The following is a 26,761-nucleotide window of genomic DNA, read 5'->3' as shown; positions in this document are numbered from 1 at the left end:
TCTGAGACAGTATTTAAATTCTATACAGTGGGACCAACTGATGATGTTACCAACAGCAAACTCAAAATGGGAAGCATTCAAGGAACTAATCTTGGTGGCTACCAGGCTTTACATACCAACTAAGAAATATTGTTCAAGGTTTAGGCCTAAATGGTTGTCAGATGGACTAATGAGACATGTGGCAGAGAAGAAAAATGCATGGGATACATACAAATTAATGGGTGACATGGAAGCCTATGATAGATATAAGTTGGTCTGTAACCAAGTCACAAAGGAGATTAGGCAGGCAAAGGCAGACTACGAAAAATCCTTGGCAAAGGATGCAAAGAAAAACAGAAAGGAGTTCTTTACATACTTGAACTCGAGAAGGAAAGGGATGAATCAGATTGGTCCACTGGATATTGATGGTTCAACAGTTGAGGATCCTGCTCAGGTGGCTAACAATCTAAACGAGTATTTTGCATCTACATTCACGCATGAGGAGTTATTCAGGAAGGAGAATGATGTAGGTAAAGTAAACATTGGCAGTGAGCTGGATGATTTTGTAATAACTGAGAGGAAAGTGGAGGAGAGATTGTTGAGGATAAACATAAAAAAGGCACCTGGGGTGGATGGGATCTATCCAGTTATATTAAAGGAGGCAGCAAAGGAAGTATGCAAACCCCTAGCCATAATTATGAGAGCTTCTTTGGACTCAGGGGAGGTACCCATAGACTGGAGATGTGCAAATGTAACCCCAATTCACAAAGGAGGATCAAAGGCTGACACAAGTAATTATAGACCTGTTAGTTTAACTTCTGTTCCAGGTAAATTAATGGAGGCACTGGTTAAAGAAGCACTGCAGGATCATCTAGACAAGAATTCCGTTATAGCTCAGACGCAGCATGGTTTTGTTAAGGGCAGGTCTTGCCTGACCAATTTGATTGGATACTATGATGTAGTCACAAAAGAACTGGATGCAGGGAATAACTTTGATATTATATATTTGGATCTTAGAAAGGCTTTTGATACTGTTGCACATGGAAGACTGCTGCACAAATTGGAGCAGTGTGGCATTGGAGGCAAATTGCTGCTATGGATAAGGGGATGGTTGAGTGGCAGAAGACAGAGAGTGGTAATCAATGGACACTGCTCAACGTGGACTAATGTTATTAGTGGAGTTCCTCAAGGTTCAGTGTTGGGTCCATTGTTGTTTTCGGTGTTTATGAATGATATTGATGATGGGATATCAAAAGTTTAATGTCTAAGTTTGCAGATGATACAAAGGTTGGCAGGGTCGTTAAGGACACTACTGATGCTATGCTGCTGCAACAGGATCTGGAAAGGTTGAACAGATGGGCTGAGAGGTGGCAAATGAAGTTTAACATTGACAAATGTAAAGTACTACATATGGGTAACAGTAACCCCAGAGCAATGTATCAACTCTGCGGTACTACACTGACAGTAGTGGAGAATGAAAAGGACCTGGGGGTAATTGTGCAGGCAGATATGAAGTTCTCTGAGCAGTGCAGACGAGCTGCAAGAGTAGCTCATGGTGTCTTGTCAATGATATACAGGAATTTTTCTAGCAGGGATAAGGAGGTGATTATTCCCTTGTATAAGGCAATGGTTAGGCCACATCTTGAGTACTGTATACAGGTCTGGAGGCCTCATTTCAAGAAGGATGTAGAGCTGCTGGAACGGGTACAGAGAAGGGCAACAAGATTAGTAAATGGAACAAAGGGTTGCTCTTACGAAGAAAGGCTTAAGTTTTGCAAATTACAGAGTCTGGAGACTAGGCACCGGCGAGGTGATCTGATAGAAGTGTATAAGGCTTTGAATGGTTTGAGCATGCTCAATGCCAATGGGATCCTTCATCTTTCTCAGAATAATCACCTCAGAGGGCATAAATTCAAATTGAGGAAGGACGGATGTCGGATAGATGTGCGGAAATTTGCCTTTGGCCAGCGGGTGGTTGGTTGGTGGAACCGACTTCCATCACTTGTTGTTGAAGTTGATAGCCTAAACAAATTTAAAGCTCAACTGGACAAGTATTTCGAACGAACGGAGGGGTGAAATGGGAGAGGGTTTTTTTTTTTTTTTTGGCTGATGCTGAATAAGCTTGCTTTCTTGCATCATATGCCTCTACTAATGCTAATGCTAATAATATATTGCTACTGTTGCAGTGGAGTTAAAAATAAAGACCAAAAGGATGAAGAATTAGAGCAGCTAGACATGATTATAAAAGTATAAGGGAGGGATTTGGCAATAGTATCAATATAGAAAGAATATAATTAGTAGGGATAAGTGGCTATGGCCAACACTGTTGGAGGACCCAACTATCTTGGACAGGCTGTTACAGTTGTACTCCCCTGATGATGTTAACAGCAGTAGCATCCTATCCGCACTATACTGATACCATTGCCAAACTTCTCCCTTATATTTTTATAATCACTTCAGGCTCTAATGCTTCAGTCTTTTTTTTTGTCTTCACATTATTTACTTGACAGCTCAAATACTTTCTTTACTTATTCATGTGTTTCTTTATTTTTAACCTCACTGCTTCAGTACTAATATGATATATATTTATTATGATAATTCTTTATTAATTTTTATTACTGTTTAGTCAGTTACAATTTCTTATTACTGTTCATTCAATTATAGTTTATTGGCACTTAATTCTTTAACATGCAACCTATTTAGCTTTTAAAATTTATACTTTTATTCTTACTCCTTATTTCTAACAGATCTGGCAATTTATGCAACGACCACTACACCTAACATTGTCATACAAGGTAATCTGAAAGAAGCTGAAGATCTGCAAATATACACACATTTCTTGTATTAATGTATAAAATATTTTGATATAATTGGAAAATTATTAAATTACTCCTCTCTATTGTTAAGCATTAATTTATTAAAAATAATTTCTTAAATGGGCACCACTACAGTCTATTACAAGCGGTTTCCAGCCTAATGGGGAGGGATTCAGTGTTGGCCTGTTGGTGAAATAATCAGCAAAAAGTTTTAATAAACTATAATAAAAATCAATGGAATGTTAAACTAATTAAAGCTGAAACATCAAGCGGGACATAAACCTTAATAATGCATTATGGAAATAAGTCAGTGGCTGAGGCAGGTTGCAAGAAACTTTATCATTATGTCCATTATATTCGAAATCAGGAGTTAAATTATGCAGAATTCTGCTTGCCTTTTTTGCATTCTCCAACAGGAGGAAAAAAAAAAAAAAAAAAAGTGGTGCACTCTGCACACAATTCAATACTGCCTGTAATTTAAATTCTATAAAGGATGCATACAATTTTTTAAATTGCAGCGATGCAACAGCATATCAAAGGTCGTTGTCACTGTTGGCACAAAATTGTATGAGCTCGTATGTAGTGCCTTTGTATGCTGGATAGTGACAGCTGTAATAAATTCATGATTTTATGGTATTTAACAACTGCAAATTAATAAGTACTGACCTTAAAATCCTATCATACAAACTTCAGGAACAGAATTATGACAGAAATTCATTCCACTTACACCTCACTCTTATTTCTTCTAATTGTATTTTCAGTTTAACTGAAATGCTACTTTCAGCCCATTGGCACACTTAAAAGCTTTCACCCAAATGTGGTAACAATGAGTAAGCTTTAAGAAATCACACTTTACTAAGTGAATAATTAATTTATTGGTAGGAAAAGGATAAAATTATTGTACTTTTTTGCTAATCAGCAACATCTAAATTTAAAAAAAGTGACTATTTTTGCATTCCTTATTGAATTTTGTCCTCAGACAAAATTTTGGATCCTTAAGTTACTTGTATGAGGTCATTACTGGCACTTAACTGTGAGTGGAACTACTAAGAAAAAAATCACTACCAAACTAACAGTTCCAAGTAAGATTAAGTGCCAATACTGGCCTCATATAAATTTGAGAATTTAAAACTTTGCCCAAATACCCAAGAAATTCAGAAATGTAGCCACTGTTTAAATAAGATATTGGACTGATCATAAGAATTTTATCCTTGTTTGACCAATAAACTAATTCAAATAATATTTGAGTAGTAAAGTTGATTTCGTAAAACTTATTTTGCAGTATATCCATGTAATGTAATTATGGTAACAATAATTATGAATAACTGATTTAAATAACAATTTAAAAAACAGGCTAGGCTTACTTTCGGTTTCATTATTTTTTATCATGGATGGACATTCTGCTAAAATAATTTCTTTGAAGGCAGTAACCAACACATTTACACAACATTCTGTAAGCTAAAACAAAACAAAATATTGTAACTTTTATAGTCGATCTGGAAATTGATCAATTTCTATCAAATAACAATATCAAGCAACGCAATATAATTATATACACATGATGAAACAATGATTACTGATGTTAACTATGCAATGATTTATCACACTGTTTTAAATATTTCTAGTCACATATGCCAAGTTTTAGGTATTCAAATTGAAGGATTCAAATCTGTAAACAAATTTTGGAATAGCAGTTCAGAATAAAGGGATGTCATCTTTCAAACATGTTTTATGCCTTCACTACAAACATGGCTGTGTTAAAGAAAGAAAGAAAGAGAAATCATCAACTTTTAGTGATAATAAAAGTAGCATCCCTGGATTCAAGAAGTTGCCAGCAAGAGTTAGAAACCTTTCAGGCAGTGTCCTCAATTTAGTTTTTTGTCAGATTGACAAAACGATGCACAGAACTATCTGGAAAGGAATGGAATTATAAGGAAAACAGAGCACCACTCTGTTAAGGGAAAACTGCAGTCAACCAATCTCGTAAGTTATTATGAAGTTGTAACAAAATACATATATGCAAAGGATAATTTTGCTTAGTTCCACATGAAAACTCTTTTATAAATTACAGCAGCACCAACGTCATACTGGCAGGAAGTTACTACTGTAAATAAAAATGGTTAAAATGGCGCTGCTCTTTACAGATAAATGTTACAAATGGGCATTGTGTTCAATTTTGAGTCCTTCACTGTTTCTGACGTTTCTTTATACAGAGACAGGAAGAGTAGTTTACAACAGTAATAAGAGTGTGTTATTTCAACAAGACCAAAATAAATTTTTTGGGTGTGGAAAAATAGCAGTTACAACACTAGTAAATATAAGTGTCTTGCAGAGTTCTATTGGTCATCAGTGCAGCTAAAGCCCTCCACCATTTCTACATGGTAATTTAAAACTGTACAAGCTTGAGGTCCAGTAATTTAGGTAGAGAATTACGTACATATTTTGATATGCATTGAGCCATAAGTACTGCCTACAAATCACTGCTTGATGAATGATTTATAGAAAGGGTTATCTTTCACAGTTTGCATTTTTATAATTATCACCACCAACTCATTTGTTTCTGTAACATGGTATTTTCTTCCTTGATGCACAGTTGTTTTCCTTTTCTGCATATGGCCATCGTTTTAAATTTGAAATTGTACCAAAAGCATCTTATTCCCATAAGAATTTTTACATCTGTTGGGCCTTTTCTATATGCTCTCCTGCCCTAGAATTTGCAGACACACTCACTTCTCATTGCAGCACATAAACAACAACAGGGATGATGACTTTGAATCAATGCTGTGTTAGTTTTAGAATTTGACAATGAGCTTTTTTTTTCCTGAGCTTACTTCATGTTAACAAGACGGCCAATTTCATAGAAGATGAATTTAAGACAACCCTTGAGTTTTCGGATAGTAAAATATGAAGGGTGAGAGCACTTCTTAGCATTAGCAAGGGCACATGATGCAAGAGAGCAAGCTTATATAGCATTAGCCAAAAAAAAAAAAAAAAACCCCTTATTTCACCCATCCCCTCACTCCAAATGTTTATCAAGTTCTGTCTTAGTGTCAGATTATTACTGTAACAGTGAAGCCCGATAAAGTATCAGTGTAACAATCAATCCAATAAAGTGGACATTACTGGGTTTATTCTTAAGCCCATTTTAAAACGCTTTTATTACTGAAAATGGCAAATGAGATTCCATAACATCTGGCATCAAAAAAATTGTATTCATTCATTTCTAAAATTTATTTTATAATCCTTTTGTAAAGTGTACACATTACAGACATTTTTCATATATGTGGGTTTGGCACCCATTACCACGTTGTCACTGAATTAAAAATTCGCATTATCCTCTTCATTCTTGAGCAACTAAGGATAAGCAGATAATTATCTATTTTAACTAGAAACATCCCTTAAAGTTGGAATTAACGGGCTGATGGATGCAACATGGTTATTCATAACGAATGAATTAATCAAATGTGAATAAATAATTGAACAATTTGGTAACAGTTAACTTTTCATGGTAGAAGACCCTCTAAATTTAGGAACAGCAGCCATCAAATCTTTCCTCATTAGGCTTAATGATAGGATTCAATATGGAATACAGAAACATCATCAATTATTAAGTAGTTCAGCTGTGGGGGAGTTTAGGTACTTAATGTAATTCTTTTAAATAATAAAATTTTCACATAGAAATACTTGTTGTTTAATTGGTGCAATTCATTTAATTAATTCAGTCTCATTAAAAGTTAATTAATAATAATATTATCCTGAAATTATCCATAATTAGATTAAAATAACAACAAATGTAACACAGAGTAGAAGCAAGGTTATCACAATTAAAAATGAACATCAGGACCTAATGTAATGCATCTAATTATACTGAAGGAAGCAACAAATGAGGTAAGCAAATATTTATTACACTGAGAGACTCTCCCTTGGTTAAGGCAAAGTTCTTACAGACTGGAGTTATGTAAAGGTCAACCCATTTACAAAGTTGCTCAGAGTAACTAAGATCTGTAAGTCTGATTTCTATGATGTAATATGGTATCATCTGTGGACAGGAATGGAATTATATGGAAATCATTGGGCAGCTTTGTTGAGAGGAGATCATTTTTGATTAATCTAATTAGTTACTGTGACACTGTCATTAATGAAATGGATGTAAAGAAATTCTGACATCATTCACTTAGATTTCATAGCTTCTGACACAGTCCTATGTGAACAATTATTGTTACCATTAACAATTACCGAACAACAATTGTTAAAGATAATGATGTCAATAGTTCAACTTTAATGACTAGGTTTGCTGATGGTACTTAAGCGGGAGAAGTGGTTAATGACAGTAATCAAAGTATGCTACTTCCTTAACAAGACCCAGATAAATTGTAGGGACAGGCAGAGAAATGACAGCTGAAATTTAACACAAGAGAATACAAGTGTTGCATATGGATAGCAGTAATCCCTAGCATAACAATAGCACCAAACTCAAGATAATTGATAATAAAAAAAAGACTTGAAAGTAACCATATAATCTGGGGGGGAGGGGGGGAGACAGACAGACAGACAGAATAGTTAGACTACATGAATATAGAATATAGTCTTGAAAAATGTGGACCTTTTGGAGAAGGTACAGAAATCCATAAGTTAACGTTTGGAAAATAGGAACCTGTGGACTGAACTGATTGTGGTGTTGACAGCCATTAAAGGGCTGATTAAACTATATATCATGAGCATCTTTACACTTAGTCACATACACAATGTGAACATAAATTGAAAAGGGATAATTGCCAAATAAGTGTCTGAAAACTTTCCTACTACTTTCCCTTTCCCCCACCCTTGTGGAAATTAGAAGTCTACCAAAATAAAGGGAGGGATTGGACAAATACTTCAGAAAAATGGAGAAACGAAGAGAGAGAAGAAAAAATTTGTTACTCTTTTTTTTTTTTTTTCTTTCTTTTTCGGGGGTGAAAGGGTTGCTATATAAGCTTGCTTCCTTGTATCATTTTGCCAATACTAATACTAGATTTAATTAAATAAAATACATACAGCTTGTACTGAACCAGAGTATGATTCTAAGTATTTGGCAGCTCTTTGTTCCTCTTCTTTTAATTTTTGGTCAGCATATTTCATATAGTTCTGCACACCATTAGCCTCGAGATACTGGGGTGCCTTGGCTCGGTAGAATGATTCTGTTGCTTCTATGTATGCTTTTTCAAAATTTTCTCGATATATCTGTAATTTATCTTCTGAATTGGAACATAAATTTACTATAAAAAAAAATGAATGAATTTAATGAAAATAACACTGTAGATGTGAATTATATTTTATACAAATTTCAAAACTTGACCAAGACAAATTAATCAATTTGTAATTTTATAGTATAATTAATAAAAGAGGGACTACATCAAATGCAAGTTATTACAATATTTGAAACAGCTTCTAAAATAATGCTTCTTTGCATTAACTTTTGCAGTCACTGGTGAGACCACAGCATTCCCTGACAGCAAAAGTTAATGGAGAGAAGTGTTATTTTATAAGCTGTTTCAAATTGTAATGTATTAATTATAAGTTAATAAATTAAATACTGTGACATTTAATTCCATTAGTTGTGTTTTCTATTTCCTGTTATACACATACAGTTGGATTCTGGTTATTTGGGCCACCGATTAATCGGGGCAGCCGTTTATTTGGGACAAATCTTAAAGAACATAACCCAATTGAGACTGCACTACTCGAGATTACCATACGATAGTCTCTGCCCATACCACATTGTCCGGTCATATTTCTGGAGATCACAACTGTTAAACAATTAACAGTTTCCGATTTATTGGGCTTTTCTGTTAGTGCAATGTATTATAAACAGATAGTAAACTCGATCTTATTGAATTTGTGATAATACTGACACCTAGAATTCTGTAGGTGTTTATGTTATTATGGTGAAATGTGTTTACATTTCCATGAAATTTTCAATCATATAAAAAAAATAAATTTTCAGAATCTTCTCTTCATTCCTAATTTTTAAGCTTTGCAACTTGTTACTCTGTTCTCACTTGCACTTACTGTGTTACTTGCGATTTGTGTGTGCCGTGTTCTTTGTTAATGATTGCTTATCTTTTTTACTGTTTTAAATTTTAACCCTCACCCGCAAATGTTAGTGAACAGAAATATCAACTAGTTAGTATGTACATATTACAGTACGTATTAATTAAGCAATGCACGTAAGCGTAAATTTATTTTTATTTTGCTAACCCGTGGAAAATATTCTTCCGATTTTCACGTATCATTTAATTTTTTTAATTAGTAAGGTAATAAAGTGTAAATTTGTACTTAATACATCTTTACTTTTATAGCTTGTGCATAATATTCCTCCTATTTTCGCTAATTAGAATCGCTGTTTAATAGAATTAAAATTCAATTCACAAACATGATCACAATGACCGGCACTTACTGCATATCATATAGTGAACTGTATTTTACTATGGTGAGTCCATCGTAACGTGATTTGATTGTACAGAAAATCAATCGTAAAGCTGTATTTTTAATTATTTATGTTAAACTTCGCATAATTAGAGCAGCCGCTTAATCGGGCCAAAATGCACTAGTCTCGATGTGTCCCAAATAACCGGAACAGACTGTAATTGAAAGTGGAGTTTTGTTAGATCAAAACTCCACTTTCAATCAGAATCAGAATTTTTTTTTTTTTTTCTCAGCATGGCCTACAATAAAATTAAAGCAAAGTACAAGATGAACATTATTAGATTTAGAAATTTTAGAAACAATCAAAAAACTTAGTTTATGAATATACGTAACATACGTGATATAGGAATTTAAAATTTAATTTGACAGAAAGAACCTTATTCTGCATAAATCTGAATTAAAATTTATTGGACAGCAGTTGCTGCTCTTAGAATTAAAACATGCTGAATAATAGCACAAAACTGTATACAGATAAAAAGACTGAAATCAGGTAAAATAAACAATGTTCAACCTCCTGCTAACCTGAAAAAATCACAGCATATTCTAAACCAGTAGTATCCAACCATTTCCTGAAAAGGGCCATATTCAAAGTTAGATTTGTTTTGCGGGCCACACTGAGTGATTTGAGAAAAATTTTCAAGCTATATATAAAAAATGCAAATTCCTAACACTTTCATGTGCAACAAATTCATGTCAGTGATTTTTTTTTTTTAGATTTTATTAAAATTATAAAAATATGACTTACTTTTGTTTTTTTTAAAAAATACCTTACTTTAGCTTTTAAATGCTCACTTTAGAAATTTTTTTTCACAATAACATTTAACGAGATGATTGAGGCTGGATGTTTTTAGATAATTGTTCAAAATTTGTGACGCTAATTCTCAATATGGAATGAAGATGATCATCTGTTACTGTTTCTTTTTAAATATTTATTTGATTTCATGCATGAAAAAAATTTTCTCTCAGACATACATAATGTAGTTGTTTTTATTTGCAAGAAGGTTAAGTTGCTTTGAATTTGTAGATTGTGTGAATGCATAGTGGTAGTCAGTTTGCATTAAGTTGGCATGGTGCTTTATGGTCAACTTCAACCAGGTTGTGGAACAAATATTTTGGAAGAACCAATATTTACATAGTAGTGGCTATTCTATGCAAGAATTCCAAGCCCAAATAAGCAACAAGCAGTGCTGCATCAGAATAGCTTCAATAGGCTTAATGAATAGTCAGAAAATTGACAACTATTTTAATGCAGAAAAATGTATTTACACCTCAAAATAAATTATACACTTGGTGAAGCTGAATTAAAAACAGTAGAGGAATAAAGAGATTTGGGGTTATGATACAGGCAGACATGAAGTTCTCTATGTGCTTTAAACAGGCAGTAAGGAGGATGCAAGTTGTCCTATTAATGATTTATTGAACATTTTGCTTTTAGAGATAGGAAAGGTCATAATCCTACTGTATAAAGAAATTATAGGACTGCATTTGGAATACTAGTTTAATTTTAGGTGTGGTCTCCATACTGTGTAGTCCCCAGACCTAAAAAAAAAAAAGACATCAAGCTTACTGAAAGGGTCCAAAGATGGGCAACCTGATTGGTGAGATCTGCAACAAAAGGATGCCAATATGAGGGAAGACTGAATTTGACACCTTAGATGGGATTTGAGAGGGAATAATAAAATGAATGAAGGTGAAATTTTCACTATTGTAAACGATTCCAGAACTAGGGCTATATATTCAAATTAGGGGAGAAAAGGTTTAGACTATACTGTATGAAGTTGTTAGCTAATGTATAATGAGGATAACAGGCCTGGGGAGAAATTTGATGGTTAGCTGGATAATTACCTATGTGAGTTGAAAAACACATAAGTAGTTCATTATTTATTTCCTGCTGGCTGATGCAGCAAAAGCCTGTGGCTTCCTTGCACTACATGACCAATACTAATATTATGTAATTGAACAGTGAAAGAAAACTTTAAATGCAGTTTTTTTGTATTCCATATTAATATGGGTAATTTGCCTGCTGAAGCATATGATATACATACATTTCAGCAGGTAAATTTGCACTGCTGGCTAATGGCTGGATTTTTATTAAAAGTCTTTTGCTTTCAATTTCTAAAAGTTTTCAGGATATGATGTTGTTGTTAGCATAAAATAACTACAGGAACTCCCCCCCTTACATAAGTCGGGGAGTTCCTGCATATAATAACTACAGGAACTCCCCGACTTATGTAAGGGTTGCGTTCTGCAGAATGCTACGTAAGTCGAAATTTCCCCCATGCTTGTGCAGCACTCGCCAAATTGATTGAATCAAAAAAGAAACGTATGACAAACATGTAAATATAATTATTTATTATATTTATTCAATTTTTTATCTCATGCACAGGAAAAATTACAAAAGTGTGCAATTTTAAAAAAAATTCAAAATTATAAAATTACGAAAAAAGAGAGGAGACAGGCATAACGTCAATAATTTTACCTCTCGAGCATTGTTGCCAGAATCGATGTCTTCAGCTGATAATTTAGCAGCCAAAGAGGTTGAGGGCTGTGGAGATTTAGAAGGGGTCGGCCGCTCAACCTTACGAAAGAACATTAACGGATGACTGGACAGCGGCTTTTTTCTTTTCATTGTAGATTTCTTTGTAGCAAGCAAGCATATCATTCACCCCCTCTTAACTTTTAAGAATTGTTCGCTGTCAGGATCCATCTTCTCAAACTGTGATCTTAAATGCGTCGATCCTTTGACATGTTCTTTTATAGGCACACTGTCCTTTAAAATAGTATTCACTGTTGAAACAGAGAGACCTAATTCCCTTGCAATAGATGGCAAACTTTGTCCTGCTTCATATTTCTTAATCCTATTCATCTTCATTTTTAAATCAATTTTGTTTCGTTTCCTGGCATTACCCCCACTTGCACTTTTTGTTGGTTGTTTTCGCTTCATCATTGTAATACGTAAATAGGAATGAAGAGAAGTTTCTGAAAATTTGTCTTTTATATGATTGAAGATTTCAGTGAAGGGGAACTCATTTCACCATAAAACCGTAATGTAAAAACCCACAGAATTCCAGTTATCGGGATTATCGCAAATGCAATAAGATCGAGCTTACTACCTGTTCATAATTAGATGCATTAACAGAAAAGCCCAATAAATCGGAAAGTGCAAATTTTTTTTTTGTTTTATGGTCGTAACCTCCAGAAACATGCTTTAGAAAAATATCACAAAATCGATTCTTATAACGGGAACATATAATAACGATGAAAGGGTAGTGCAATTTCCATTATAAATATGATCTTTTAGAGAGAGAAATAGCTTAATAATAAGCAAAATTTTCAACTTCCAAGGACTTGGAACAAATTACAAAAAAAAACCCAATGTGCTATTGGGTTCACATTACAATATTTTCACGATACCTCCATTTATTCCTATTGGATGCAAAATACGTTTCCATGATTTTTTTAAGTTTGCACTAGCCAGAAAAAACTTATGTAAAGTTGAATTTCACTAAGTCAAGTATTACTTAAGTCGGGGAGTTCCTATATTAACAAACGGTACAGTTTACAAGGGATAGCTCATTACTGAATTTTTATTTAAAAATCACGGTATTTACCAAACTATTTTATGGAAAACTTGAAATGTTTAGCAGCTAATTCTAACACTTGAAAATCATGTGCCCTGGGAGTTCAAAACATCATCTAAAATCGGTTGGGTTATTGGAATGAAAATAGAAAAGTCAAAAACTTTTCCTTTATTTAATAAACTAAATTATTTGCCCAAGCTCTGCAAAGTGCTATATTTCAGTTTCATAACTTAGAATACAAAATTTCAAAGTTATCAATTTTCATGATTTTAATTTATACATTCTCATTCTCTCTTCTCACAAAAATTATATTTTCTGAAACAGGTACTCACCATAGGATTCCCGAACTCCTATTACTAACTGAGAATCGAAAGCTTCGCCATTTCTTTCAGCATGAACTAACTTCATAGCACTATTTTGTAGCCGATGTTTTATATTGGAAAAAATACTCTGATTCCAGCTGTCTAACATAAGCTGCATGTAAATATTAGGGCAAAAGATTAAAATAAAGCAAATATTATTAATCACTTGACTTCAAATTATCTCCTACATAAGTAATTTGTTTATAGAGGGAAATATTTGAAGTTGTAAAAGATTATAAGTACAGTATAGTCCTGATTATCCGAGGTAATGTGGACCGAGGGAACCTCGGATAATCAAAAACTTGGATAACACAGAAAGTTTGGTAAATTATTATTAAATAACTGGATTTGAATACATTAACGTGACGATGTACACTGTTTTCAGGTTAGATCTATTTATTGAACATAATGACTTAATTTATACAATAAACCACTTAATTTTATTTACAAGTTTTATTACAAAAATTTAAAAAAAAAAAAAGTATATGTATAAAAATTACAAGTCATAGTCAAGAATATATACACAAAGTAATTAGCACTACACCACAATATCATATTCCTTAATGGGTTTCTGTTTCATAGAAGCTCCTCACTTTTTAGCTGCTATATTTTGTAGGTGCATAAGTAACAGAACATCAGCAGGCATGGTATCCTCCTGCTGTACAATATAACATAAAGCTGACTCAATAGCATTTAGATCTATGTGTATAATTTTTTTTTGTAGTTTCTGTGCACTCTTCATTGTCATCTTCACTTTCATCTTTTTGTTCGTGAACAAGCTTTATGATCGTGTCATCAGTCATTTCCAGCTGTTCATCACAATTCATACGCTCTTTAATATCCTTTGTAGTAAGAGCGTCTGATGTTACCAAAAACAGAAGGTTACTGGCTAGTTCTAAAAGGGACTCCTCACCTCTTTCATTTTCATTTGCCATCTCATTTTCATTGACTTCGTTTTGGGAGCATAAAATTTTTTTCCAGGATTTGATAAGAGTAGATGTTTTAACATTGTTCCATGCTTCTGCCAACCAGTAAATAACATCCTTGACGAGAATTTTTTAGGATTCTCGACAACACTGGTCCCTCTTTCAAGATTTTGAAGCAGATGTTTTAAGAGATGTCGCCTATAGTTGCATTTCAAAGTGTCCAAAACACCTTGATCTAGAGGTTGAAGAAGGGATGTCACATCAGGTGGCAAAAGCAGAGCTCTGATATGTTACCAAAAACTAATTCACTTTCGTCTGGTTGGGATGGAGCACTGTCTAAAATTAAAAGTGCTTAATGGGGAAGTTTCTTTTTGTTCAAATATTTTTTGTGCTAGGGAAAAATTCTTCATGAAACCATGTTTTAAACAAACTTGAATCCATCCATGCATTGTTTTAATTTGCATAGTTAACGGGCAAAGATTTTAGATTTTTTAAAGCTCAGGGGTTCTTTGACTTTCCAATAAGAGTTAGTTTAAGCTTATGCCCTCCCCCCAATGAATTTGAACATGTCAGTACCATCATTCTCTCCTTGCTTTGTTTATAACCAGGAGCCAATTTTCCTTTTCTAACTACAAGTGTTTTGGATGGGAGCATTTTATAATTCAGGCCAGTTTCATCAGAATTGTAAATTGGAGTCAAATTCAAATTTTCTTCTTGAATAATTTTTGCTAATTTAACAGTAAACATTGATATTTCTTCCGTGCTAGCTGATAATTTTCCCCCAGTGATGTTCCGATTTAACTCCAAACCTTTTTTCCCAACGATCCAACCAACCAAATACTTGTGGTAAATTGTTCTTTCCCTTCATTAAAAGGCTTATGAAATTCTAGGGCCTTAGCCTGTAAAATTGGTTCAGAAATCAGGCTTCCTTTGTCTCTCATTTCTGTGAACCACAAAAAAAGAGCTTCAGAAATTTGTTCAAATTCTCCTTTCTTCATTGTTTTTCTATTCAAATTTTCACTATCACAAAGAGATGCTCTTTGTGAACACCATTTTTCAATTTCCGCTCTTTCTCTTCCAGTCCCCTACAGTCACTTCACCAACACCTAAGACACTAGCCACTTTCTTTACTGTTTCTCATTGATCTAAGCATTTGATTGCATTCAACTCCATATGAAGACACAACAACATGCTTCCATTTTCCACTCATAGTGCTAACACTAACTGTAATAACACACAAAACACGACAAATAAAAAATTATAAAATTAGAGAATAAAGTTTTTAAATTGTTTTTATTTCTTTTTTTTTATTAAATCTTTAAAATTAGAGAATAAAAAAAAAGTCACAAAATCAACAAATGTAAAAGATTGGCATCATTCAACAGTCAACTGGTGTGAGTTCCCGCTCTGTACTGAACTACATACTCTTGTCTTCGATGACAAAGTATATACAACTTTTTGACAATTCACCTTGGATAATGCAGAACCTCGGTTAAACAAGTCTCAGTTAATCTGGACTTTACTGTATGTACATATGATGAATGCTAAAACACTATAGCATTTTCATACTATTCAAAAAGAACACTCAGATCAAATTTCAAAATGAACATGTATTTCTACTTTCTCTCTTTGTTTTCAGCATATAATCTTTTCTTACCCACATAAGAAATTGTTAACATTTTCTCCAATAATGGTGGCTATAAGTGAAGGGCTCTGTATGAACCTGCTTACACCTCTACAAAAAAAAAAAAAAAAAAAAAAAAAAAAAAAAATCCTGTGCCCATGAAATACTGCTAACTTGTTTCAAGAAGATTGTAATGTAATTTTGTAGCATTATAGCATTATTTTGTGCCTCTGTTATACTAATATTGTGTGGCCTACAAAATTGTGTCATGTGTCAAATAATAAGTGCAAGCAAGTACTTTCATATTATGGGCCCTTTACAAGTTAGCAACATTTCATGTTGGTTACAAAATTACTTCCATGAACTTCTGTTTTGATTATTATAGTATTAAATATTTTAACAAGTGGACAATATAATATGAATAAAATTATCTGCCCACTATTGCCTGTTTGGTTCTACCATGGTTTACTCTTAAACCCCCAACACAGTCACATTTAATCACAGCACTGCAACTGAATGTTTCTACAAAGTACTGATGAATTTAAGCCTCATGTAAGTTTGTTATCCAGTTTTGTTATTTATAAACAAATATTTATTTGTCTATATGCATATTTAAAGAGAAATATTTATGAAAAAGGATCTTTTTCAAATATGGGCAATTCTCATAGCAACCAGAAAGGAAAAAAATTCAGCACATGTTGCCTTCTCTCTCTCTCCACATGCATGCACAAAATGAGGGTAACTAAAACATTTCTCAGGAGTTACTTAGAAGAAAAGAGACAGACAACACACAATTATTGTAATAATATACTTTGCAGATGTGATAATAGCAAGAGGTAAATAGAATGATTTTAAAATGAGCTTTCAGAATGGTAAACCAAGAATTGTCACTACCACCAGAAGTTCCTGTACTTGAAAAACTGTCTAAGGAAGTATGCCCAGAAAAGTCATTTCAATGTAGTGGTGAGAGAAGCAAGCAAAGAAAAATGGAAATGCTTTTGGAGACTTTTTATACTCCAAGTTATCATATGCAATTTAACTATTTAAAGAAATCATAAAAACTGCTACTGAAGGTGCTAAAATGAGACATGCATGTAAAGCTATGCAAAGGAATGTACACTACATTTTCAAGCAAAAAAGAACTGCCCTTATGTGTGAATTCAAAGAATGCTGTTATCAATCCCAGATACAATAACAACAAGAGTTGCAAAGAAGCTCTGTCTTTCTTCCAAGGAATCATTCAGCTACTGATATCCTGGCTGAAATAAGATTTTCTTGATACACAATTCACCCATAGTTCAGGTACATGAAACTTGTTTTGCCAATGTTGCTGAGAAATGCATTCAGGTTGTCTTGATGTCTAAACAAGGATTTGATGATAACACTGGCTGGACATAGTGAATACAAATAAAGGTTCTGCAGAGAATTCAATGATAGCAATTTGTTATTAACTTTACTAATTCCAATTCAACTCCAAAATCGAGTTGTTATTAACAGAAGGGAAAATAATACTGTGGCAGAATCTCCTTCTACTCACAACTGCAAGAGCTATATAACTACAGTACAGAAAAATGGCAAGCACATGGTGATCACCAAAGAAAAGTGAAAATACAAAGAAACTTATTCATAAAAATTTTAGAAATGAGATGAGCCTATTGGCTGAATGTATCATGGCCTTTCTTTAAAGATCCTTTGCAGTTCACAAATATTACTGGAATAAGTGATCAACAGATGTGCTTTTATTTTACAAGTTTTATCTAACAGTCATGTAATAAATTCATTGACTTTTGATCAGCATAAATAGATACAGCAAGATTTCTGGCACATAATTACCAGGGGTAACTCTCTTACCAAGTGTGCATAAGGTGCATGGGGCATAAGTCACCACCGCAGCCATTCTTCCAATAGGCCAACTATTGAATTAACATTTGAAAGCATGTCAGTAGAGGGATTCTAGAAAGTCCTCCAAAATATCAAAGAATGAAGATTTGATTTATTTGCTTTTGATGTCATCAGATCCATTTATTACAACCCTAAGGCCTTTACCCTGTGGTAGATATCAAAACTTTCAAAACACAGGACTCAGTACTTCTGCACCAAACTGCAATACGAATCATTGAACTACGATGAAACAGCTTCTGGAAGTAGCAAGGCAATATGGCATCAATTATCAATGGCCTGGATTAAAGTATACATACTATTATAATGACATTTGTTGTTCATATATTCCAAAAATGTTCAAATATAACTTAACCTGATTCTTTCAAATCTTTATCAAATTAAAATCATGAAAAAAATGACAATTTTGGTATGCACTTGGTGATTAATACCAATATAGCAACAGCATCATAATAGGCTAATCAAATGGGATATTTACCTTCCTCACAATGCTTTCTTCGTTTTGTCCCTTCTTTTGTATAGTAGTTGACTTTCCAGCCAAAGTAGCTTCTAACTGACCAAAAGGCATAGGTAAATAATTACATTGTGTAAAGAACTTCCTCCATTCTGCTATATAAGCTTTTAACAAAGCTTGATCCTCTTGATGAGCTAACACATGCTAAAATTTAAAATTTAAGTTTTCAATTTTTTAAAAACATATGAAAATAAATTAATTTAATGAATAAAATATTTTATGTTTGGGTAGACAGGCAGGAAATTGGTCATAGTCTCTCAGTGGACCTTGGAATGTACCAACAAGGCACAGCATCATTAGAAAAATAGATGAACAGTAAAGATGCATTAGCTACACACAAATTAAGTGAAAATAAATTAGTAGTTCTTATTACAACATATCTTATTATACAATCGTACAATATGCTACACAAATATATTACTACAACAGAAGGATAAGGAGTTTTCCTGATTTATTAATCCTCCATCAGATGCAACTGATTGTGCCTCACTTTTATTTATATAGTACACTAGCATCTAAGGCCATATTTCCTCCTAATTCATCTCATACACCTGGGGGAGGGGGCAGGATATAAACTCTTTCCATCTGAGATTGGCAAGGTACAGCCTAACTGAAGAAGCCTTCAAACATTTCGCCAGTTTCTGGTGGGATTTTCAAACCCAAACGTATCCAAATGACTGACAGTGGGGAAACCATTATACTATCCTGGAGGACAATTTGTCAGGTGTCTGTCTGTCTGCTTTACCCTCATTGTTAAAAGCATATAACACAGCTGCATATATTTTCCATTCACTTCTTTTCGTATTCTAGTTAACAATACTACCTGTTATGAAATCTTGAAATATCATCTTCATAGTTGTTGCAATTTTTTCTTAAATTGCAACAAGTACTTTGTAATCCAAATGATTACATACTGTTGCATTCCATTTCTAGAAAATTATAATGCTGAAGTGAGTAGCTTTTGATTATTTTTTTTTCTTTTACTGCCGTTCTACTATATATAAAGTACTTAAAAAAAAATTCTAGACCATAAAAAAATAAAATAAATCAATGAGAATCTTTTATATTTTGATCTAGAACACAATTTCAATGTACACTAAATCAATCAAGTTCATTATTCAGGGATCCGTAGAACTTTGTTAATGAATCGTTTTCATGGAAATAAATTACATCATCCACATTTTATGATGCATGAAAGACATATGTGAGACTAAGCAATATCATTAAACAGGTTAGTAAAATATTTTAACTTATAAAAAAGTTGTGGCTAATTAATTAATCCTAAATAAAATGCACCCAGGCAAGGTAGTAAACTAAACCAATCCAGCCTGAATAAAAATAGTCAATGTTTCAGAACTATTTTGGGCACCATTCTCAAAATAAAGGAAGCTGGTGACATAGGACAACTATTGTATACTGAATTGGAGATTAGAAGATAATCATAAAGGCTGCCAACATAAATGGTGAAAATTAATAGACACTGCAGAGATTCCAGTGCAGTGCTGGAAGAAATATAAGAGGAGATAGGATATGTCACCATTGATAATGACTGTGGCTGTTTTTGCAGTAATTAAGTCTGAAATGAGTTTTGCATTAATTGCATTAATTAAAACTATAGTGTTTTTAATTAATGCAATAGGATATGAGACTGCACTGAGCCACAAATGTGAGGCAAATCTAATACAGAACATCAGTTCGAAGTTTGAATGAAGCACGAGAAGATCAGTTGCTTGAAACTGCAGATTTGTCTCATACTGATAACCTGGAAGAAAGAGAGGTAAGAATGAACCTGCTGTTTAAAAATAATATTTTAAACAGTTTGACTACAATGTCTATTATGGTTTATTATTGATAGGTGGAACAGGACCAGGGGCAAAGGTTGATGAGCTTGAGGTGTAGGGTAGATGCCCTCGAAGAAATTAATATGAGGGCCCGTCAAGCTCTCACAGCTGCCCAACTCAACGCCACAGCTCACTCCTGGGCATCAGGCAACATAGCAGCAATCTCCAAGGCAGAATGCACTGGTCCAAATGGAACTAGTTATTGTTGGTGACTCTATTGTCAGGGAGATGGGGAATATATTGTGTAAAAAGGATAGATGGAACAATACCAGAGTATGTCTGTCAGGGGCAAAAGTTGATGACGTAAAGCATATATCATCTTTTAAGTGATATTGTTGTACACGTTGGCACCAATGACATTAAGAGTAGGAGATCTGCAGATTTACTTAACAAGTACAAGTAAATGTTGCAAAAAAGTCTGAGTCAGGGTTAAATTTGAAACTGTGCAATTCTGCCCAGACACGATAGGAGGGAATACATGATGAGAGCCTTGTCAATCAATTCGGCCCTGGTGAGAATGTGCAAGGCTCAAGGGGGAGAATTTTTTTCAGTGTGGTCTGTGCTTGTTAACAGGAGAGACTGCTTCTATAGGGATGGGATACACTTAAACAGAAAGGGTGCAAGAATATTTGCTGATGCTATCGAGGCAGTGTTAGGTGGGTCGGAAAACTGCTAGCTTGGGGGGGGATTCACAGATTAAAAGGTTAAAAGTAGCCGCAGGCAGAGGTGAAGGTGATTCTTGCACAACTTCTATTAGAATAAGTAGCGACCTGAAGCGAGGGGTGCTGGGGGTTTCAGGGACTGATGGCAGTCATCGTGAAACAGGTGGATATATGGGATGTGTTAGGGTAACTAATAATAACGATAGGTACATGTATACTTGCATGTATACCAATGCTAGAAGTATAGTAAATAAATTTGATGAATGAATTTGAAGTGTTAGTCAAGACATCAAAGGCGGATATTGTTGGGATAGCAGAGACGTGGTGTCACACAGATATAAGGAATGCTGAACTGGAATTTGGGGAGTACAATGTGTTCAGAAAGGATGGACAGGATAGAAAGGGAGGAGGTGTTATGCTGTTAATTAAGAAAAACATAAAATCAAAAGAAGTGCATCCAGTTAATATAGATGAACAATGCACTGTTGAGTCAGTTTGGTGTGACATAAGCACTGCGAAAGCAAAAATAAGAGTAGGAGTGTGTTATAGGCCTAATGACTCGAATGAGTACAATGAACAATTGTATAGAGAAATAGAGTGGGCTAGTAAATCAGAATGTCTTATAATGGGGGATTTTAACTTCCCAGATATTGACTGGAATTTGTGGGTTGGTCACTCACACACTAGTAAGATTTTGTAGATTTATTGGATGATTGTTTTCTGCAGCAGCATGTTCGAGAGGCAACCAGAGAGGGTAATACTCTTGATCTGGTTATCAGCAGTGATCATTCGTGTATTAAGAATTTGCAGATAAAGGAACCACAAGGTGGCAGTGATCACAGTGTACTGATGTGGGATTTACTTAAAGATATAATTACCATCAGGGGTAAAGGAAAGGGTTTTTTCATCCGTAAAGGTGAGTACACTGGTCTCAGACAGTTTTTAAATTCTGAACAGTGGGATCAACCAACAATGTTACCAACAGTAAATTCTAAGTGGAAAGCATTCAAGGAATTAATCGTGGAAGCTACTAAAAGTTTCATACCTATTAAGAAATATTGTTCAAGATTTAGGCCTAAATGGTTATCAAATAAACTAATGAGACTCGTGACAAAGAAAAAAAATGCATGGGATGCATATAAATTACCAAGGGACTCAGAAGCCTATGGCAGATATAAGCTAGTCTGTAATCAGGTCAGGCAGGCAAAGGCAGATTACGAGAAATCATTGGCAAAAGATGCCAAGAAAAACAGAAAGGATTTCTTTACTTATATAAACTCTAAAAGGAAGGGGATGAATCTGATTGGTCCACTTGATATCAATGGTTCAACTGTTGATGATCCTGCTCAGATAGCAAACAAACTGAATGAGTATTTTGCATCTACATTCACACATGAGGAGTTATAAAGGTTTGAAAATGGCAGAAGGTTATCAAATTGTAGCAGGGTGCGTAATGATTTTGTAATAACTGAGAGCAAAGTGGAGGAGAAATTGTTGAAGTTAAACATAAGAAAGGCACCTGGGGGTGGATGGGATCTATCCAGTTATATTAAAGGAGGTGGCAAAGCAACTAAGCAAACCCTTAGCCATAATTATGAGAGCATCCTTGGACTCAGGGAAGGTCACTACGGACTGGAGATGTGCAAATGTATCGGCAATTCACAAAGGGGAGATCGAAGGGTGACACCAGTAATTACAGACCAGTTAGTTTAACTTCTGTTCCGGGTAAAATAATGGAGTCACTGGTTAAAGATGCATTGCAGGATCATCTAGACAAGACTGCAGCAATAATTCAGACACAGCATGGGTTTTTTAAGGGAAAGTCTTGTCTGACAAATTTGATAGGATATTATGGTGTGGTTACAAAGGAACTGGATGCAAAAAATAATTTTGGTATCATATATTTGGATTTCAGGAAAGCTTTTGACACTGTTGCGCATGGAAGACTATTGTACAAATTGGAGCAGAATGGTATTAAGGGTAAGTGGCTACAATGGATAAAAGGATGGTTGAGTGGGAGAAGACAAGGGGGGTGGTAATTAATGGGTGCTGCTCTTCGTGGACTAATGTTATTAGTGGAGTCCCACAGGGTTTGCTGTTGGGTCCACTGTTGTTTTGTATATTTATCAATAATATTGATGAAGGTATATCAGAATTGGAATTTGGGTAGTACAGTAATACCCCGAAGTTACGCGATAGGTGGGTCCGACGAAAATCGCGTAAGTCGAATTCGCGTAAGTCGGGGTACAACTTTGCATATAAATACATATAAATTTTGCTTAATTGGGACCAAGGACTAACAAAAACACTAGTTTAGAAGAAAAATATTAATAAAATTGCAGTTCTTTATACATATTAATACAAAATATGTATTAAAAAAAACAAATGACTTACGTAAAAAAGTTATTTCGATGTCGATGGCTTCATAAAATCTAACAAATTCGTCTGACGACACAGCGCGTTCTTTTTTTCACGCAGAATTTCTTCGTAGCAAGCTAATAATTTTTTTATTCCTTGCTTTGTAGCTATAACGCGTCCTTCGTTGGAGTCTATGTTTTCTAAAATTTTTAAGCCCTTTACAATTGAGCCCTTTTCAATTTTCAACCTGTCAAGTTTGCAATTGTCATGTGCTTTTCGCCTTTGCTTCATTTAGGCCTGTAGCACGTGCAATATCACATGGTCTTTCATTTCGCTCAAAGCGTTTCACGATTTCATATTTTTTCTCTATCGACAGAAGTGGACTGGCCATAAGCCTTACCGGGGAATCCCCGGTGGGCCAGTGTGATTTTGGCCATAAACCATAGTATGACGCCACTATAAATTTTCCCGGGTAAGAATTTTTGACCCAGTCCGCCTCTGTTTATCGATAATTGCTTTTCTTTTTCTCTCTGAATCTGCAGTGTCTTCACCAGGACGCTTCCTTTTCACACCTTTTAATTAAGTATTTTACTCATTTTTAGGGAATAAAGCACAATTACAAAACGAGGAGGCACGCTTGATACGCATAAACAAAGCTGCGCGCATGTAGCAACTGAATAAACAACACCATAAAGGCAGAGATACACTATTAACACCTCACATTTCTAGGGGTTACTACCATAAAACAATAAAAATCCAGTTGCGTTTCTGCTAGTGAAATCTGTTATAAACTGGTAGTAAATTCGATCTAATTGCATTTGCGATTATACCGATAGCTGGAATTGTGTTGGTTTTTACGTTATTATGGTGAAATGTGTTTCCCCTTCACTGATATAAAAAACATAAAAGCAGCAAAGTTGAATTTTGTTCATCTTTCGCTCTCATTCTCCGCCGTCGCACCGTATATCGATAACATATGAAAAACGACCTTGAAGATAGTGGGCGGCAGCGTTGCCAAACGAAAAAAATCAAGAACCGCGTAACTCCGAGTTCGCGTAAGTCGGGGTATTACTGTACAATGTGTACAGAAATGATAGACAAGACAGGAAAGGAGGAGGGGGTTATGCTGTTGCAGAGAAATACAGTGTGCCAGTAAATCAGTGTCTTATAATGGGGATTTTAATTTCCCATCGATTGACTGGAATTTGTGGGTTGGTCACTCACACACTAGCAAGGCTTTTCTGGATTTATTGGATTATTTATTCTAAAGCAGCATATTCGGGAGGCAACTAGAGGAAGTAATACTCTTGATCTGATTATCAGTAGTGATTCTTCATGAATCTGCAGATAAAGGAACCACTAGGTGGAACCACAGTGTACTGAAGTGGGATTTACTAAAAGAGGTAAATACCATCAGTGGTAAAGGGAAGGGTTTTTTGCTTTCATAAAGGTGACTATGGTGGTCTGAGACAGTATTTAAATTCTATACGGTTATTCAAATAAATAATTTTGGAAGCTACTAGGCTTTTCATACCAACTAAGAAATATTGTTCAAGATTTAGGCCTAAATGGATGTCAGATGAACTAAATAGACATGTGGCAGAGAAAGAAAATGCATGGGAGTCAAATAAATTAACAGGTGAAAAGAAGCCTATGATAGATATAAACTGGTCTGAAACCAAATCACAAAGGAGGCTAGGCAGGCAAAGGCAGATTACGAGAAATCTTTGGCAAAGGATGCAAAGAAAAACAGCAAAGAGTTCTTTACTTATGTAAACTCTAGAAAGAAAGGGATGAATCAGATTGGTCCACTTGATATCGATGGTTCAACTGTTGATGATCCTACTCAGGTAGTTAAACAAACAAAATGAATATTTTGCATCTACATTCACACATGAGTTATTCAGGGAGGGGAATGCCAGAGGTGTATTAAACTCTGGCAGTAAGCTAGATAATCTTGTAATGACTGAGAGTAAATTGGAGGAGAAATTGTTGAAGAAAAACATAAGAAAGGCACCTGGGGTGAATGGAATCTATCCAGTTATATTTAAGGAGGCAGCAAAAGAAGTAAGCAAGCCCTTAGCCATAATTATGAGATCTTCCTTGGACTCAAGGGAGGTAACCCATGGACTGGAATGAACAAATGTGACCTCAATCCACAAAGGAAGATCAAAGGTAGACAGGTAATTACAGACCTGTTAGTTTAACTTCTGTTGCAGGGAAATTAATGGAGGCACTGGTTAAAGAAGCATTGCAGGATCATCTAGACAAGTCTTCTGTTATGGCTCAGACACAGCATGGGTTTGTTAAGGGGAAGCCTTGATTTGATTGGATACTATGATGTAGTCACAAAGGAACTGGATGCAAAGAATAATTTTGATATCATATATTTGGATCTTAGAAAGGCTTTTGATACTGTTGCACATGGTTGTTGTTGTTATTTGGTTTTTAGGAGCATTAGCAACTAAGGCCATATTGTTCCGGGATATGCGGTGGTCATTCCCTGAATGACCTTTCCGCATCCTCCGTATTTGGTGGTGACGGGCTCGAACCCCGGTCTAATCAAGAAGCGTGTGCTACGCACTGCTGCTCCTTCCCACCTGGCTACGGAGACGCCGTTGCACATGGAAAACCGTTGCACAAATTGGCATTGGAGGCAAACTGCTGCTATGGATAAAGGGATTTTTGAGTGGGAGAAGACTGAATGGTAATCAATGGACAGTGTCTTCATGGACTAATGTTATTAGTGGAATCCCAAAGGGTTCAGTGTTGGGTCCATTGTTGTTCTCTGTATTCATCAATGATATTGATGGTGGTATATCAGGCTTAATGTCAAAGTTTGCAGATGAAATTAAGGTTGGCAGGGTTGTTTAATGACACTTATAACAGTGCTCTGCTGCAACAAGAACGGGAAAATTTGAACAGATGGGCTGAGAGGTGGCAACTGAAGTTTAACATTGACAAATGTAAAGTACTGCATAGGGGAAGCAGTAACCCCAGAGTAACGTGTCAACTATGTGGTACTACACTGACAGTGGTAGAGAGTGAAAAGGACCCAGGGGTAATTGTGCAGGCAGATATGAAGGTTTCTGAGCAGTGCAGATGGTCTGCAAGAGTACCTCATGGTGTCTTGTCAATGATATACAGGAATTTTTCTAGCAGGGATAAGGTGGTGATTATCCCCTTGTATAAAGTAATGGTCAGGCCATACCTTGAGTACTGTATACAGGTCTGGAGGCCTGATTTTAAGAATTAACCCCAGGGGCTCACATATGGTGAGTGTGGGCTTGGCACACCTAGGGTCCTGAGCTGGATATCATCATCCTTCTCATCCTTGGTGATTCCCTTCTACTTCTGACTCTTTTTTTTCTCTCTCTCTCTCTCTCTCTCTCAAGGTAATTCAGAATTTTTTTTTTTTTTGGCTGGTGCAGCAGAAGCCTCAGGCTTCCTTGCACCATATGGTTGATGATAATAATAATAAAGGATGTAGAGCTGTTGGAATGAGTACAGAGAAGGGCAACAAGATTAGTGAATGGAACAAAGATTTGCTCTTATGAAGAAAGGCTTAAGTTTTGCAAATTAGTGTCTGGAGACTAGGCACTTGCGAGGTGATCTGATTGAGGTGTATAAAGCCTTGAATGGTTTGAGAATGCTCAATGCTGATGGGATTCTTCCTCTTGCTCAAATAATCGCCTGAGAGGACATAAATTCAAATTGAGGAAAGACAGTTGTAG

At 35.0% G+C, this 26,761-nt stretch overlaps 1 protein-coding gene across 3 annotated transcripts in view; it reads right to left on the bottom strand.

Annotated features, from left to right (window-relative positions):
* Positions 1-26,761, bottom strand: part of Cul5 (cullin 5) — a 227,103-nt gene that overhangs the window by 84,867 nt on the left and 115,475 nt on the right. For all 3 annotated transcript variants that reach the window (XM_090379738.1, XM_090379737.1, XM_090379739.1), the window contains 4 exons: positions 18,131-18,310; positions 13,174-13,315; positions 7,830-8,050; positions 4,160-4,253 (listed from right to left, as the gene is read on the bottom strand). In XM_090379738.1, the coding sequence (XP_090235864.1) occupies positions 4,160-4,253; positions 7,830-8,050; positions 13,174-13,315; positions 18,131-18,310 (637 nt within the window). The remainder of the gene's footprint in view (positions 1-4,159; positions 4,254-7,829; positions 8,051-13,173; positions 13,316-18,130; positions 18,311-26,761) is intronic.

This window comes from Mastigoproctus giganteus, chromosome 8 (assembly GCF_048544385.1).
Source record: "Mastigoproctus giganteus isolate SK-2022 chromosome 8, ASM4854438v1, whole genome shotgun sequence".
Taxonomy (NCBI): Eukaryota; Metazoa; Arthropoda; class Arachnida; order Uropygi; family Thelyphonidae; genus Mastigoproctus; species Mastigoproctus giganteus.
Note: the sequence above shows the minus strand (reverse complement) of the source record. Positions and strands in the feature narration are given on the sequence as shown.